Source organism: Cherax quadricarinatus, chromosome 77 (genome assembly GCF_038502225.1).
Source record: "Cherax quadricarinatus isolate ZL_2023a chromosome 77, ASM3850222v1, whole genome shotgun sequence".
NCBI lineage: Eukaryota > Metazoa > Arthropoda > Malacostraca > Decapoda > Parastacidae > Cherax > Cherax quadricarinatus.
The window spans coordinates 4,085,258-4,103,574 of record NC_091368.1 but is presented as its reverse complement, the minus strand read 5'-3'; the positions used below and the strand labels follow the sequence as shown (position 1 = coordinate 4,103,574).

Sequence of the window (18,317 nt, the reverse complement as noted above, 5' to 3'; positions counted from 1 at the left end):
GGTGGTGCATTTCCATTGTCTCCTCAGTAGTGATGGTGTTTTATTTATCAGGAAACAGGAAAATCTCCCCTGATGCAGGTTTTGTCATTGTGGTAGTCTATAAGCCTCCGGATGCAACATCCCAGCAATTCCAGGAACAGCTGTTAAAAATTGACCACTGTCTGGAAAATCTTCCAGCTCCTGCACCCAACATCTTGCTCCTGGGGGATTTCAACTTAAGGCACCTAAAATGGAGGAATATAGCAAATAATATTGTTGCAGAAATAACACCAGGAGGCAGCTCTGATGAAAACTCACACTCACACGAGCTTTTAAATCTCTGCACAAAATTCAATTTAAACCAGCAAATAATAGAGCCTACTAGACTGGAGAATACACTAGACCTCATATTCACTAACAATGATGATCTGATAAGAAATGTCACCATATCAAAAACAATATACTCAGATCACAACATAATTGAGGTTCAGACATGTATGCGAGGAGCCCCAGACCGACAAAATGAGACTAGTCACGAGGGAGCATTCACCAAATTCAACTTCAATAACAAAAACATAAAGTGGGACCAAGTAAACCAAGTCCTAACCGATATAAGCTGGGAAGATATACTAAGCAACACAGACCCAAACTTATGCCTAGAACAGATTAACTCGGTGGCACTCGATGTATGCACAAGGCTTATTCCTCTAAGAAAAAGGAGGAGTAGATGTAAAATAGAAAGAGACAGGCGCTCCCTTTACAGGCGACGGAAAAGAATAACAGAGCGGCTAAAAGAGGTCAATATATCTGAAATGCGCAGGGAGACACTGGTCAGAGAAATAGCAAGCATAGAACTTAAGCTAAAAGAATCCTTTAGGAGTCAGGAATCGCGGGAAGAACTAAAAGCTATAAATGAAATCGAAAGAAACCCAAAGTATTTCTTCTCCTATGCCAAATCAAAATCGAGAACAACGCCCAGTATTGGGCCCCTACTTAAACAAGATGGGTCCTACACAGATGACAGCAAGGAAATGAGTGAGCTACTCAAGTCCCAATATGACTCAGTTTTTAGCAAGCCGCTAACCAGACTGAGAGTCGAAGATCAAAATGAATTTTTTATGAGAGAGCCACAAAATTTGATTAACACAAGCCTATCCGATGTTATCCTGACGCCAAATGACTTCGAACAGGCGATAAATGACATGCCCATGCACTCTGCCCCAGGGCCAGACTCATGGAACTCTGTGTTCATCAAGAACTGCAAGAAGCCCCTATCACGAGCCTTTTCCATCCTATGGAGAGGGAGCATGGACACGGGGGTCGTCCCTCAGTTACTAAAAACAACAGACATAGCCCCACTCCACAAAGGGGGCAGTAAAGCAACAGCAAAGAACTACAGACCAATAGCACTAACATCCCATATCATAAAAATCTTTGAAAGGGTCCTAAGAAGCAAGATCACCACCCATCTAGAAACCCATCAGTTACACAACCCAGGGCAACATGGGTTTAGAACAGGTCGCTCCTGTCTGTCTCAGCTACTGGATCACTACGACAAGGTCCTAAATGCACTAGAAGACAAAAAGAATGCAGATGTAATATATACAGACTTTGCAAAAGCCTTCGACAAGTGTGACCATGGCGTAATAGCGCACAAAATGCGCGCTAAAGGAATAACAGGAAAAGTCGGTCGATGGATCTATAATTTCCTCACTAACAGAACACAGAGAGTAGTCGTCAACAGAGTAAAGTCCGAGGCAGCTACGGTGAAAAGCTCTGTTCCACAAGGCACAGTACTAGCTCCCATCTTGTTCCTCATCCTCATATCCGACATAGACAAGGATGTCAGCCACAGCACCGTGTCTTCCTTTGCAGATGACACCCGAATCTGCATGACAGTGTCTTCCATTGCAGACACTGCAAGGCTCCAGGCGGACATCAACCAAATCTTTCAGTGGGCTGCAGAAAACAATATGAAGTTCAACGATGAGAAATTTCAATTACTCAGATATGGTAAACATGAGGAAATTAAATCTTCATCAGAGTACAAAACAAATTCTGGCCACGAAATAGAGCGAAACACCAACGTCAAAGACCTGGGAGTGATTATGTCGGAGGATCTCACCTTCAAGGACCATAACATTGTATCAATCGCATCTGCTAGAAAAATGACAGGATGGATAATGAGAACCTTCAAAACTAGGGAGGCCAAGCCCATGATGACACTCTTCAGGTCACTTGTTCTATCTAGGCTGGAATATTGCTGCACTCTAACAGCACCTTTCAAGGCAGGTGAAATTGCCGACCTAGAAAATGTACAGAGAACTTTCACGGCGCGCATAACGGAGATAAAACACCTCAATTACTGGGAGCGCTTGAGGTTTCTAAACCTGTATTCCCTGGAACGCAGGAGGGAGAGATACATGATTATATACACCTGGAAAATCCTAGAGGGACTAGTACCGAACTTGCACACGAAAATCACTCATTACGAAAGCAAAAGACTTGGCAGACGATGCACCATCCCCCCAATGAAAAGCAGGGGTGTCACTAGCACATTAAGAGACCATACAATAAGTGTCAGGGGCCCGAGACTGTTCAACTGCCTCCCAGCACACATAAGGGGGATTACCAACAGACCCCTGGCAGTCTTCAAGCTGGCACTGGACAAGCACCTAAAGTCAGTTCCTGATCAGCCGGGCTGTGGCTCGTACGTTGGTTTGCGTGCAGCCAGCAGCAACAGCCTGGTTGATCAGGCGCTGATCCACCAGGAGGCCTGGTCACAGACCGGGCCGCGGGGGCGTTGACCCCCGAAACTCTCTCCAGGTAAACTCCAGGTGACCTGCTCAGTGATTAAGCAACCAAGAACCCAAATGGAAATAAGTCACTTCGTCTAACTTTTTTGGGTTATCCTGGTGGGTAATTTGCACTTTGTATGATAACTGTACTTATACATACCTGTGCCTAAATAAACTTACCTGCTGTCATACTATTGCTCTCTCAGTAGTTAAGCAACCACTACCTTACCAGCAAGGATAAGTAAGTTTATTTAGGTATAGGTACATGTAAGTACTGTACAATTATCATATGTAGTGTTAAATAACTAGAATAACCCAAAGAAGTCAGACGAAGTGACTTATTTCCATAGGATGTGTCATGATACTATCTTTCACTATTTTACAAATGCTCTTCCCATAGGACTCACCATTACAGTTAGTTTAATAAGTTTTTATTACATCCCATAGACATCCTTTGGGCAGTAGTCAAAACATTACAGTACATAGTGGGTCCTGGGACTGTATATTTAAGATTACATTTTATTTTTTATAATCTGTATTTTAAAGCTTTTTGTATGTAAAACACTATTTCTTTATGTAGTATACAAAGTGTAGTTAACATGTAATAGATTTCAATTATTAACGTATCTGTACCTTGTAAAATATTCCTTAGGTTGGACCAGTGTTGTGCTTCTCTCATGGTATGGGAATTCCTTCTGTAGGAATTCTCCTTCATGAAGTAATCAAGTTAATGTACCATGCTAAGTGCAAGGACCCCATCTTCTTCCGCCTGGGCACATGTGGTGGTATTGGTATTGAAGGTGGTAACTTAGTAATCAGTGAGAGTGCTGTCGACGGTATGCTGCAGCCTTTCCTTGAACTGGTAAGTAGCATCAAGTTTTGCCTTGTTATATTATGGAAGGTTTCATTAACTTTTTGTCTTTTGTTGCTTCATTTGCAAAATCACTAATTATCAACAATAAGATATCTAGCAGTTATAATCAAATACATAATTTCTAAATGAGTGGATTGGTAAGTCAGTGGAAGCCTTCAGTCAGGTGGCCAAAAGCTTCAGCTGCAGGTCTTTATACAACTAAGACCCTCATCAGGAAACACTTGTCCTGTTTCCTAACAGAAACGCACCCAGCATTTTCACCTGTGTTGGGATTGAATCATGAACACAGTGAGGCGAGAGCATTGTCAACCAAGCTACTGCCTTGATATAGCCATAAACCTTTGATTATATTTCAGCAATAATTGTATCAAAGCTGTAACCAACTGAAAAAAAATGGTACAGGTGGTGTAAGAACTCATGGTAAGCGAGTGGCAAAACTCCAGGCCAGTGCATAAGCTCAGTGGCTTAAGCACTGGCCTGGAGTTTTATAACTCACTTGCCATGAGTTTTAACCCCACCCATCACCCCCCCCCCAATCACTCACTACGAAAGCAAAAGACTTGGCAGACGATGCAACATCCCCCCAATGAAAAGCAGGGGTGTCACTAGCACGTTAAGAGACCATACAATAAGTGTCAGGGGCCCGAGACTGTTCAACTGCCTCCCAGCACACATAAGGGGGATTACCAACAGACCCCTGGCAGTCTTCAAGCTGGCACTGGACAAGCACCTAAAGTCAGTTCCTGATCAGCCCGGCTGTGGCTCGTACGTTGGTTTGCGTGCAGCCAGCAGCAACAGCCTGGTTGATCAGGCTCTGATCCACCAGGAGGCCTGGTCACAGACCGGGCCGCGGGGGCGTTGACCCCCGGAACTCTCTCCAGGTAAACTCCAGGTAATACCATAGTTTGTTTACAATCATCTTATTGCAATTTTGTGAATTGTGTAACTGAATCATAAATCCAACCAATGCAGTGTTTCTAAGAAATAATGATTTTTAAATTTTATTTTGTCACATTTCTTTGTCCCCACAGCCTGTGCTAGGCAAGCTGAAGCGACGTCCTGCCATCCTTGACAAGCAGCTCGCTAATGACCTGAAAAACCTCCACATGGATGATGACCCTTTTAGTGTGTCTGTTGGAAAAACAATGTGCACTTACGACTTTTATGAAGGTTGGTACTTTTATCCTACATCATTACATGGCTTTATTATTATTATAAGGGTCACATAGCACTGCAATCGCATGGCTTTAGAGTACTGCATCGTGTAATGTGCACACTTCTACAATTCAATAATCAACTGTTATTGACTTGTAGTGGCAGTCTTGGTTTCAGTCTACCCAAAAAGTCTCTGCATCCTTACAGACTTTTTAAATTTAAATAAAGTACTTCACTGATTTTTTAATCCTTAAACAATTAATGTACGTACATATGTGTTCTTAATAAAATTATAATAATAATATGGTAATAATAATAATTATAATAATAATAATGGGGTTGGTGTGGTGATATAGGCATGTAAAGAGGATGTATAAACCTGAATTCCTCACCCCACGAATATAATAATAATGTATTAGAACACATGACCACACCAGAAACAAATACCTGTTTGATATCCCTCATGTTCAATTGAGCATTTTGGGAAGAATAATCTTAATGCTTATTTTTTTTTTTTTTAACAAGTCGGCCGTCTCCCACCGAGGCAGGGTGACCCAAAAAGAAAGAAAATCCCCAAAAAGAAAATTCTTTCATCATCATTCAACTAATGCTTATACACTATTTAAAACCAGACATAGGTTATGGAGTGGCAAATTTTAATTATTCATTATTTTACATTATTTTTTAGGTCAGGGAAGACTAGACGGTGCTTTCTGTGACTACAATGAAGCGGACAAGTTGTCGTTCCTCAAGAAAGTTCATGATGCTAATATCCTTAATATGGAGATGGAATCTCTGTGTTTTGCTGCACTCTGCTATCATGCAGGCATCAAGGCTGCCGTCGTCTGTGTTACACTTCTCAATCGCCTCCATGGAGACCAGGTATGAAGTATTCAGTGTAAATTACCAACTTACTTTATGTTCAGGAAATGAAGACTGTATTTGCCCAGTACTGTACTGTATAATTATATATAGTACATGTATGTAAGGTCCTCCATGGGTAATGGAGAAGAATCTTGATATTATATCTTTTGTAAAGTAAAAGGACACAAGTGCAACTAATGTGACATTTTATTGTGGCAACGTTTCACTCTCCAGGAGCTTTATCAAGCCATTACAAACAATACATGGACACAGAGGGTATATAAAGGCTCAGAGTGAGGTGCAATACTAGTGAGGTACCATTTCGATGTTCACTAGTGGTAGTAGTAGTAGTAGTAGTAGTAGTAGTGAATAAAGTAATACAATATGGTAGAGCAATTAATTTGTACATGAGTAAAAGGATATAAAAGCTATTACTTGGGTAACATAAAAATAGGTTGGACAAATATAGACTGGAAAGAGGCAGCTTGTTTCAGTGTTCACATTACAGAGAGTGAACAATGAAACAAGCTGCCTCTTTCCAGTCTATATTTGTCCAACCTATTTTTGTTACCCAAGTAATAGCTTTTATATCCTTTTATTCATGTACGAATTAATTGCTCTACCATATTGTATTACTTTATTCACTACTACTACTACTACTACAACTTTTGTCACTACTACTACTGCTACTACTACCACTAGTGAACATCGAAATGGTACCTCACTAGTATTGCACCTCACTCTGAGCCTTTATATACCCTCTGTGTCCATGTATTGTTTGTAATGGCTTGATAAAGCTCCTAGAGAGCGAAACGTTGCCACAATAAATGTCACATTAGTTGCACTTGTGTCCTTTTACTTTACATATTTAAGGTAGTAGGTTGGTAGACAGCAACCACCCAGGGAAGTACTACCGTCCTGCCAGATGACTGTGAAACAAAAACCTGTAACTGTTTTGCATGATGGTAGGATTGCTGGTTTCTTTTTCTGTCTCATAAACACGCTAAGATAACAGGGATATCTTGCTACTCCTACTTACACTTTGGTCACACTTCACAGACACGCACATGCATATATATATATACATACATCTAGGTTTTTCTCCTTTTTCTAAATAGCTCTTGTTCTTTTTTATTTCTTCTATTGTCCATGGGGAAGTGGAAAAGAATCTTTCCTCCGTAAGCCATGCGTGTCGTATGAGGCGACTAAAATGCCGGGAGCAATGGGCTAGTAACCCCTTCTCCTGTATACAATTACTAAAAAAGAGAAGAAGAAAAACTTTATAAAACTGGGTTGCTTAAATGTGCGTGGATGTAGTGCGGATGACAAGAAACAGATGATTGCTGATGTTATGAATGAAAAGAAGTTGGATGTCCTGGCCCTAAGCGAAACAAAGCTGAAGGGGGTAGGAGAGTTTCAGTGGGGGGAAATAAATGGGATTAAATCTGGAGTATCTGAGAGAGTTAGAGCAAAGGAAGGGGTAGCAGTAATGTTAAATGATCAGTTATGGAAGGAGAAAAGAGAATATGAATGTGTAAATTCAAGAATTATGTGGATTAAAGTCAAGGTTGGATGCGAGAAGTGGGTCATAATAAGCGTGTATGCACCTGGAGAAGAGAGGAATGCAGAGGAGAGAGAGAGATTTTGGGAGATGTTAAGTGAATGTATAGGAGCCTTTGAACCAAGTGAGAGAGTAATTGTGGTAGGGGACTTGAATGCTAAAGTAGGAGAAACTTTTAGAGAGGGTGTGGTAGGTAAGTTTGGGGTGCCAGGTGTAAATGATAATGGGAGCCCTTTGATTGAACTTTGTATAGAAAGGGGTTTAGTTATAGGTAATACATATTTTAAGAAAAAGAGGATAAATAAGTATACACGATATGATGTAGGGCGAAATGACAGTAGTTTGTTGGATTATGTATTGGTAGATAAAAGACTGTTGAGTAGACTTCAGGATGTACATGTTTATAGAGGGGCCACAGATATATCAGATCACTTTCTAGTTGTAGCTACACTGAGAGTAAAAGGTAGATGGGATACAAGGAGAATAGAAGCATCAGGGAAGAGAGAGGTGAAGGTTTATAAACTAAAAGAGGAGGCAGTTAGGGTAAGATATAAACAGCTATTGGAGGATAGATGGGCTAATGAGAGCATAGGCAATGGGGTCGAAGAGGTATGGGGTAGGTTTAAAAATGTAGTGTTAGAGTGTTCAGCAGAAGTTTGTGGTTACAGGAAAGTGGGTGCAGGAGGGAAGAGGAGCGATTGGTGGAATGATGATGTAAAGAGAGTAGTAAGGGAGAAAAAGTTAGCATATGAGAAGTTTTTACAAAGTAGAAGTGATGCAAGGAGGGAAGAGTATATGGAGAAAAAGAGAGAAGTTAAGAGAGTGGTGAAGCAATGTAAAAAGAGAGCAAATGAGAGAGTGGGTGAGATGTTATCAACAAATTTTGTTGAAAATAAGAAAAAGTTTTGGAGTGAGATTAACAAGTTAAGAAAGCCTAGAGAACAAATGGATTTGTCAGTTAAAAATAGGAGAGGAGAGTTATTAAATGGAGAGTTAGAGGTATTGGGAAGATGGAAGGAATATTTTGAGGAATTGTTAAATGTTGATGAAGATAGGGAAGCTGTGATTTCGTGTATAGGGCAAGGAGGAATAACATCTTGTAGGAGTGAGGAAGAGCCAGTTGTGAGTGTGGGGGAAGTTCGTGAGGCAGTAGGCAAAATGAAAGGGGGTAAGGCAGCCGGGATTGATGGGATAAAGATAGAAATGTTAAAAGCAGGTGGGGATATAGTTTTGGAGTGGTTGGTGCAATTATTTAATAAATGTATGGAAGAGGGTAAGGTACCTAGGGATTGGCAGAGAGCATGCATAGTTCCTTTGTATAAAGGCAAAGGGGATAAAAGAGAGTGCAAAAATTATAGGGGGATAAGTCTGTTGAGTGTACCTGGTAAAGTGTATGGTAGAGTTATAATTGAAAGAATTAAGAGTAAGACGGAGAATAGGATAGCAGATGAACAAGGAGGCTTTAGGAAAGGTAGGGGGTGTGTGGACCAGGTGTTTACAGTGAAACATATAAGTGAACAGTATTTAGATAAGGCTAAAGAGGTCTTTGTGGCATTTATGGATTTGGAAAAGGCATATGACAGGGTGGATAGGGGGGCAATGTGGCAGATGTTGCAAGTGTATGGTGTAGGAGGTAGGTTACTGAAAGCAGTGAAGAGTTTTTACGAGGATAGTGAGGCTCAAGTTAGAGTATGTAGGAAAGAAGGAAATTTTTTCCCAGTAAAGGTAGGCCTTAGACAAGGATGTGTGATGTCACCGTGGTTGTTTAATATATTTATAGATGGGGTTGTAAGAGAAGTAAATGCGAGGGTCTTGGCAAGAGGCGTGGAGTTAAAAGACAAAGAATCACACACAAAGTGGGAGTTGTCACAGCTGCTCTTTGCTGATGACACTGTGCTCTTGGGAGATTCTGAAGAGAAGTTGCAGAGATTGGTGGATGAATTTGGTAGGGTGTGCAAAAGAAGAAAATTAAAGGTGAATACAGGAAAGAGTAAGGTTATGAGGATAACAAAAAGATTAGGTGATGAAAGATTGAATATCAGATTGGAGGGAGAGAGTATGGAGGAGGTGAATGTATTCAGATATTTGGGAGTGGACGTGTCAGCGGATGGGTCTATGAAAGATGAGGTGAATCATAGAATTGATGAGGGAAAAAGAGTGAGTGGTGCACTTAGGAGTCTGTGGAGACAAAGAACTTTGTCCTTGGAGGCAAAGAGGGGAATGTATGAGAGTATAGTTTTACCAACGCTCTTATATGGGTGTGAAGCGTGGGTGATGAATGTTGCAGCGAGGAGAAGGCTGGAGGCAGTGGAGATGTCATGTCTGAGGGCAATGTGTGGTGTGAATATAATGCAGAGAATTCGTAGTTTGGAAGTTAGGAGGAGGTGCGGGATTACCAAAACTGTTGTCCAGAGGGCTGAGGAAGGGTTGTTGAGGTGGTTCGGACATGTAGAGAGAATGGAGCGAAACAGAATGACTTCAAGAGTGTATCAGTCTGTAGTGGAAGGAAGGCGGGGTAGGGGTCGGCCTAGGAAGGGTTGGAGGGAGGGGGTAAAGGAGGTTTTGTGTGCGAGGGGCTTGGACTTCCAGCAGGCATGCGTGAGCGTGTTTGATAGGAGTGAATGGAGACAAATGGTTTTTAATACTTGACGTGCTGTTGGAGTGTGAGCAAAGTAACATTTATGAAGGGATTCAGGGAAACCGGCAGGCAGGACTTGAGTCCTGGAGATGGGAAGTACAGTGCCTGCACTCTGAAGGAGGGGTGTTAATGTTGCAGTTTAAAAACTGTAGTGTAAAGCACCCTTCTGGCAAGACAGTGATGGAGTGAATGATGGTGAAAGTTTTTCTTTTTCGGGCCACCCTGCCTTGGTGGGAATCGGCCGGTGTGATAATAAAATAATAAAAAAAAAAAATTGTCGGTAATTCTACCAACTTTATTACATTATATCTTTTAAATAATAACAAACCTTTTATCAGAGTTTCATCTACTAGTTACTTAAACTAGCCATGGAATGGGTGGGGTTTGACCCCATGATGAGTCCTAAACTCCAGGCTAACGTGTAAGCCACGTACCAGCCTAGAATTTTACAATTCACTCATCATGGGTTCAACTCCCACCTGTTCTGTGGTTTGTTTGCAATTGTGTTATTACAATTTCAAGAGTTACTTAAACTTAATGAAGCCTTATTGCTTTCTCTATGTTAGAGCCTTCTTACTTTGTATAGTATATGTACATACATATATGTATATGTAATCAAACTTTATTTAAATATCTGTATATAAGAGCCTTGGTGGGAGACGGCCGACTTGTTAAAAAAAAAAAAGAGCCTTATTAATATATATATTATTATTTATTTATTTATTTTTTTTATTATCACACCGGCCGATTCCCACCAAGGCAGGGTGGCCCACCAAGGCAGGGTGGCCCGAAAAAGAAAAACTTTCACCATCATTCACTCCATCACTGTCTTGCCAGAAGGGTGCTTTACACTACAGTTTTTAAACTGCAACATTAACACCCCTCCTTCAGAGTGCAGGCACTGTACTTCCCATCTCCAGGACTCAAGTCCGGCCTGCCGGTTTCCCTGAATCCCTTCATAAATGTTACTTTGCTCACACTCCAACAGCACGTCAAGTATTAAAAACCATTTGTCTCCATTCACTCCTATCAAACACGCTCACGCATGCCTGCTGGAAGTCCAAGCCCCTCGCACACAAAACCTCCTTTACCCCCTCCCTCCAACCCTTCCTAGGCCGACCCCTACCCCGCCTTCCTTCCACTACAGACTGATACACTCTTGAAGTCATTCTGTTTTGCTCCATTCTCTCTACATGTCCGAACCACCTCAACAACCCTTCCTCAGCCCTCTGGACAACAGTTTTGGTAATCCCGCACCTCCTCCTAACTTCCAAACTACGAATTCTCTGCATTATATTCACACCACACATTGCCCTCAGACATGACATCTCCACTGGCTCCAGCCTTCTCCTCGCTGCAACATTCATCACCCACGCTTCACACCCATATAAGAGCGTTGGTAAAACTATACTCTCATACATTCCCCTCTTTGCCTCCAAGGACAAAGTTCTTTGTCTCCACAGACTCCTAAGTGCACCACTCACTCTTTTTCCCTCATCAATTCTATGATTCACCTCATCTTTCATAGACCCATCCGCTGACACGTCCACTCCCAAATATCTGAATACGTTCACCTCCTCCATACTCTCTCCCTCCAATCTGATATTCAATCTTTCATCACCTAATCTTTTTGTTATCCTCATAACCTTACTCTTTCCTGTATTCACCTTTAATTTTCTTCTTTTGCACACCCTACCAAATTCATCCACCAATCTCTGCAACTTCTCTTCAGAATCTCCCAAGAGCACAGTGTCATCAGCAAAGAGCAGCTGTGACAACTCCCACTTTGTGTGTGATTCTTTATCTTTTAACTCCACGCCTCTTGCCAAGACCCTCGCATTTACTTCTCTTACAACCCCATCTATAAATATATTAAACAACCACGGTGACATCACACATCCTTGTCTAAGGCCTACTTTTACTGGGAAAAAATTTCCCTCTTTCCTACATACTCTAACTTGAGCCTCACTATCCTCGTAAAAACTCTTCACTGCTTTCAGTAACCTACCTTCTACACCATACACTTGCAACATCTGCCACATTGCCCCCCTATCCACCCTGTCATACGCCTTTTCCAAATCCATAAATGCCACAAAAACCTCTTTAGCCTTATCTAAATACTGTTCACTTATATGTTTCACTGTAAACACCTGGTCCACACACCCCCTACCTTTCCTAAAGCCTCCTTGTTCATCTGCTATCCTATTCTCCGTCTTACTCTTAATTCTTTCAATTATAACTCTACCATACACTTTACCAGGTACACTCAACAGACTTATCCCCCTATAATTTTTGCACTCTCTTTTATCCCCTTTGCCTTTATACAAAGGAACTATGCATGCTCTCTGCCAATCCCTAGGTACCTTACCCTCTTCCATACATTTATTAAATAATTGCACCAACCACTCCAAAACTATATCCCCACCTGCTTTTAACATTTCTATCTTTATCCCATCAATCCCGGCTGCCTTACCCCCTTTCATTTTACCTACTGCCTCACAAACTTCCCCCACACTCACAACTGGCTCTTCCTCACTCCTACAAGATGTTATTCCTCCTTGCCCTATACACGAAATCACAGCTTCCCTATCTTCATCAACATTTAACAATTCCTCAAAATATTCCTTCCATCTTCCCAATACCTCTAACTCTCCATTTAATAACTCTCCTCTCCTATTTTTAACTGACAAATCCATTTGTTCTCTAGGCTTTCTTAACTTGTTAACCTCACTCCAAAACTTTTTCTTATTTTCAACAAAATTTGTTGATAACATCTCACCCACTCTCTCATTTGCTCTCTTTTTACATTGCTTCACCACTCTCTTAACTTCTCTCTTTTTCTCCATATACTCTTCCCTCCTTGCATCACTTCTACTTTGTAAAAACTTCTCATATATATATATATATATACACATATATATAATATATATATATATATATATATATTATAGGTAGTAGGTTGGTAGACAGCAACCGCCCAGGGAGGTACTACCGTCCTGCCAAGTGAGTGTAAAACGAAAGCCTGTAATTGTTTTACATGATGGTAGGATTGCTGGTGTCCTTTTTTCTGTCTCATGAACATGCAAGATTTCAGGTACGTCTTGCTACTTCTACTTACACTTAGGTCACACTACACATACATGTACAAGCACATATATACACACCCCTCTGGGTTTTCTTCTATTTTCTTTCTAGTTCTTATTCTTGTTTATTTCCTCTTATCTCCATGGGGAAGTGGAACAGAATTCTTCCTCCGTAAGCCATGCGTGTTGTAAGAGGCGACTAAAATGCCGGGAGCAAGGGGCTAGTAACCTCTTCTCCTGTATATATTACTAAATGTAAAAGGAGAAACTTTCGTTTTTCCTTTTGGGCCACCCTGCCTCGGTGGGATACGGCCGGTGTGTTGAAAGAAAGAATATATATATATATATACACCAATCGTGTATGTGTGGAGTGAATATAATGCAGAGAATTCGTAGTTTGGAAGTTAGGAGGAGGTGCGGGATTACCAAAACTGTTGTCCAGAGGGCTGAGGAAGGGTTGTTGAGGTGGTTCGGACATGTAGAGAGAATGGAGCGAAACAGAATGACTTCAAGAGTGTATCAGTCTGTAGTGGAAGGAAGGCGGGGTAGGGGTCGGCCTAGGAAAGGATGGAGGGAGGGGGTAAAGGAGATTTTGTGTGCGAGGGGCTTGGACTTCCAGCAGGCATGCATGAGCGTGTTTGATAGGAGTGAATGGAGACAAATGGTTTTTAATACTTGACGTGCTGTTGGAGTGTGAGCAAAGTAACATTTATGAAGGGATTCAGGGAAACTGGCATGCCGGACTTGAGTCCTGGAGATGTGAAGTACAGTGTCTGCACTCTGAAGGAGGGGTGTTAATGTTGCAGTTTAAAAGCTGTAGTGTAAAGCACCCTTCTGGCAAGACAGTGATGGAGTGAATGATGGTGAAAGTTTTTCTTTTTCGGGCCACCCTGCCTTGGTGGGAATCGGCCAGTGTGATAATAATAATAAAAAAAACCAATCGTCTCCCACTGAGGCAGGGTGACCTAAACAGGAAAACAAAAGTTTTTCTTTTTACACGGAGTAAAATATACAGTATATGTACTTACATGCATTCGTACTTTATTTAGGTTTCTACACCAAAGGAGACACTGAACAAGTGGCAAGAATATCCTCAGATATTAGTAGCACGTTACATCAAGAAGCAGCTGGGACTGCCCATCAACATACCTCAGCGAGAGCATCCACAGGTAGTCAAAAATCCTAAACATGCCCAGATGGTTAGGCAGGAGTCAGCTAGCTTTGAGTGAGACATTTTCAGTGAACTGAAAAGCAAAGCAACTACTGTATTTCAGTTTAATTGCATAGATACTGACAGATAATATACTATAGATGTATGACTAAAAGCTTCAAAAGTCTTAAATATGCAGTGCACACTGTACAAATATTTAATGTTAGGAGCACAATATATAAAGAATAGAAGTCATAATACTGCAACTGGAATAAATCACAAAAAAAAACCCCACAGATTGGAAATGGAAACTGGAGATAATTGGGGCAAAGCCAACAAACAAGTAGCAAAAAATGCATTTGCAGAGCAGAACTTTATTGACAAGTTCCACCTATGAAACAGGCTTCTTCAGACCAAAAAAAAAAGCTTGTGTCACAGGCAAAAGTCTCAAAAAAGTTTCTCTCTGCCAGTGTGTCTTTTGAAAATTGCATGACATTTTGGTCCATCATGTCTACTGAACGAGGACTGAAAACACATCCCAGGTTTCACTCTCAGTTTGTAGGTGCATTGTGATGCAGTATTTATAATCAGTAATGCATTGCTTCAAGTTCAGTTTGTCACAGCTTGTAGTGGCATAACAGTAAAAGTTAACCTAAGAATTACAGACAATTATTTGTGTATGGTTAAATGAAAAAGAGTGTTTATTAGCAGAGTAAATTGTTGACTAAAAATAATCAAACATATATTGAAAATATAGAACACTGATTCTGTTTTTTTTTTTAATTTTTAAGTAATTTTAATATAAAGTACAGTATATCAAAAAGTTCTTGGTAGTCCATTGCCAGTAATTGAATGCACAGTATTTTTTTAATTGTTACACATTACAGGGTCAAAACAAATTGTGCTCATCACATATAAATGGATCTACTGGGCTTACACTTTTTTTTTTATCACTAATCATGTATCTTTTTGCCTTATTTTGATACAGCACTTTTTCTTTTATACCTTTTCCATAGATTTTATCTCTGCTTACTGGTAAATTATCATATATTTTTAAACTGCAGTGCTATATATTCTTCATATGTTCATGAGGACTTTCATGACACTACACAGCACTGCTATAATTACTCACAACTTGAGGATTATACAGAGAAACCAAGTTGAAAGTGCCAGACTAGTAATCTATATTTTATAAAGAATTCTGCAACATAAAATCCCCTAATTTTTGTTCTTTTTGAAGTATTTAAGTCCATCAGCTCACAATTTATATAAACATAGGAACTAGTTTCTTGCATAAATGTTATCTGTAGTATGTATAACAATTATTACATGAACTCCATAGTATTACTGCTACAGTGAAATCTTTTATATCTGGTGACACTGCAACCCAGACCATACTGAACATTAATGTACCTCATTTTCATTGCCATAGACTTTTTCGGTACACCATAAACCTTTACACTATACATAAATAAAAGCATCGAGTTTGTCCCTTTAAAATGGGTTGACACACTATATACAGTGGAACCTCAAAAATCAAACGTATCAAATATCGAACGTTTCGAAAATAGAACCATTTTTTCGGACAAACTGTGTCCCAATTATCGAACGCGCCTCTAATTTCGGACCGCCAGGCACAGGACCTGTCCACTGGCCCGCACTGTTCGCGTCCCCGCGCAGGCGCCATGAGCAGTCTAGCTTTGTTTATGCTTGAGTGAACACTAACCTGCGCTCTCGTTCACACATTTTACGATTATTTCGTTGTGTTTAGTGCTTGTGGGACTGAAATAAGCTGCCATGGGCCCAAAGAAACTTGCTAGTGGTACCCCTGTGGTAAAGAAAGTGAGAAACACCATAGATGTGAAGAAGGAAATAATACAGAAGTATGAGATTGGAGTGAGACTTGTTGAGCTTGCCAGGATGTACAGAGGACTGTGGACAGTTATTTTGTGAGACAGAAACAGACGACTGTGGACAGTTATTTTGTGAAACAGAAATAGATGACTGTGGACAGTTATTTTGTGAGACAGAAACAGACGACTGTGGAGTTATTTTGTGAGACAAACAGACGATTGTGGACAGTTATTTTGTGAGACAGAAACAGATGACTGTGGAGTTATTTTGTGAGACAGAAACAGACGACTGTGGAGTTATTTTGTGAGACAGACGATTGTGGACAGTTATTTTGTGAGAAACAGACGACTGTGGACAGTTATTTTGTGAGACAGAAACAGACGACTGTGGAGTTATTTTGTGAGAAACAGACAATTGTGGACAGTTATTTTGTGAGACAGAAACAGACGACTGTGGATAGTTATTTTGTGAGACAGAAACAGAGGACTGTAGACAGTTATTTTGTGAGACTGGGGTCCAATGACTCTCAAGCTGGTCCTAGTGGCATTACAATACAGAGAAGGGAAGCAACCCCAGAGAGGGCTTTGATACCGGAAGTCCTCATGGAGGGGGATTCTCCTTCCAAACACTAACCCCAACTCCCTCTCTCCTCCTCCCTATCTTCCAGATGCCATCACCAATCTTCAATAAAGGTAAGTAAAAATGTTATTTTATATTACTATACATAATTAAAGACTATAGCATTTGTTGTGTGTATGTAAAACTGTAATTAATCTGTATAAAATGTATTTTTTTTTTGAATATTTTTGGATTTCTGGAACGGATTAATTGTATTTCCATTATTTCTTATGGGAAATATTGCTTCGAATTTCAGACTTTTCGAATTTAGAACTAGCTCCTGGAACGGATTAAGTTCGATTTTTGAGGTTCCACTGTATTATAGTAATATATTCAGTTCACTATAGTATTACAATACTGGGCACTCGGTGTCTTAGGTTAATTTGAATTTGAATAGACAAACTAAATTCTTGTACTAAATGATATGCACTAGTGATCTGTTGAGTTAATATTATTCAACTTCATAAAACGAATGAAATCCATGATAAATACTGTACTGTACATTATGCCAGTTTCAAAAGTTATCCTCATTAGAACTACTATCACCATTGTTCATAAGATTATGAAAATGCCAAAGATATCCTAGTCACAAATTGTCAAATTATCCACAGGAGGCCCCTGGCCTTCGTCATGTCTTTGTTGACACTATAACCAAAGTTCTTGATCTAATGTCTCCATTCTTAACAAAACTCAGTAGCAGTATAAAATTTTAATAAATCACTTTTAGAGCTGACAGTATCATCAAAGGTCCTTCACAGTACCTTGTTTCCTAGAGGCCAACTGCACTGCCCCAGGTTATTTATTTCCGTCAGTCACTGGCAAAAACAAGGGTGAATGGGCTTGTGAAATCGTAATAACACAATTGCAAACATTCACAGAACGAGCAGGGACTGAACCCATGGCAGGTGAATTTTAGAATTCACTTATTATGGATTCAATCCTGACCCATTCCATGATAAAGTTGAATGGATATTGCAAGTTGCTGTTTGCACCAGATATGAAATGTTTTTCTGTACTGAACACCCATTAAATACAAACTAATACAAGCAAGGGTATTAAGATAAAGTAAATACAGAACACATAATGACAACCAATGCATTTAATGAGAAAATTAACTCATTTTAACTGATCATAAAATACTCATTAGCACCACTGGATGTACTTTGCTAAACTTCATATTTTACCAACATAAAATCATTGTTGTAAAACATTAAACTTCCTGTAATATACATTCCTTAAAGAAATAAACATCCAACCTACATGTTTTTTATTATTCAAATGCAGTACAGCACTTATAAGCTATAAGGAATACAGTACTATGTTAATTCAGTAAATGCAAGTAAATGACATGTTCCATTTATCCCAAAGGAGTATTTAATTTTCCAGAAAGAAAATTTACAAATGTAATTTTTACAATTCAGTACAAAATGTCAGCAACAGATCAGTTAAAAGTATTTCTGTCTTTCCTCTAAACCATCCAAACTACAAAAAAAGAAAATTATGATTTATTTTGTTAAGAATACCATTTCTACGTTAGTTTATTTAATTACACAGTCTTTTACAGTAGATCAAAGTAAACTATTATTTTTTCTAATCTTGCGTCTAACTTTAAATTCTCTACTTGTTTCAAGATTCATTATACAGGGTGACTCAAAAGTCTGGACACATAGGCGAAATTGCATTTTTGTAATAATTATACCGTAATTTTAATGAAAAATATTTTCAACATGTCCATTAGCAATG

At 39.8% G+C, this 18,317-nt stretch overlaps 1 protein-coding gene across 1 annotated transcript in view; it reads left to right on the top strand.

Moving 5' to 3' along the window:
• LOC128701954 (uridine phosphorylase 1) overlaps positions 1 to 17,833 on the top strand; it is a 28,912-nt gene extending 11,079 nt beyond the window's left edge. The window contains exons 3-6 of the mRNA XM_053795934.2: positions 3,430 to 3,639; positions 4,683 to 4,821; positions 5,495 to 5,688; positions 14,002 to 17,833. Of these exons, the coding sequence (XP_053651909.1) occupies positions 3,430 to 3,639; positions 4,683 to 4,821; positions 5,495 to 5,688; positions 14,002 to 14,181 (723 nt within the window). The 3' untranslated portion in view covers positions 14,182 to 17,833. The remainder of the gene's footprint in view (positions 1 to 3,429; positions 3,640 to 4,682; positions 4,822 to 5,494; positions 5,689 to 14,001) is intronic.
• Positions 17,834 to 18,317: the final 484 nt, after the last annotated feature.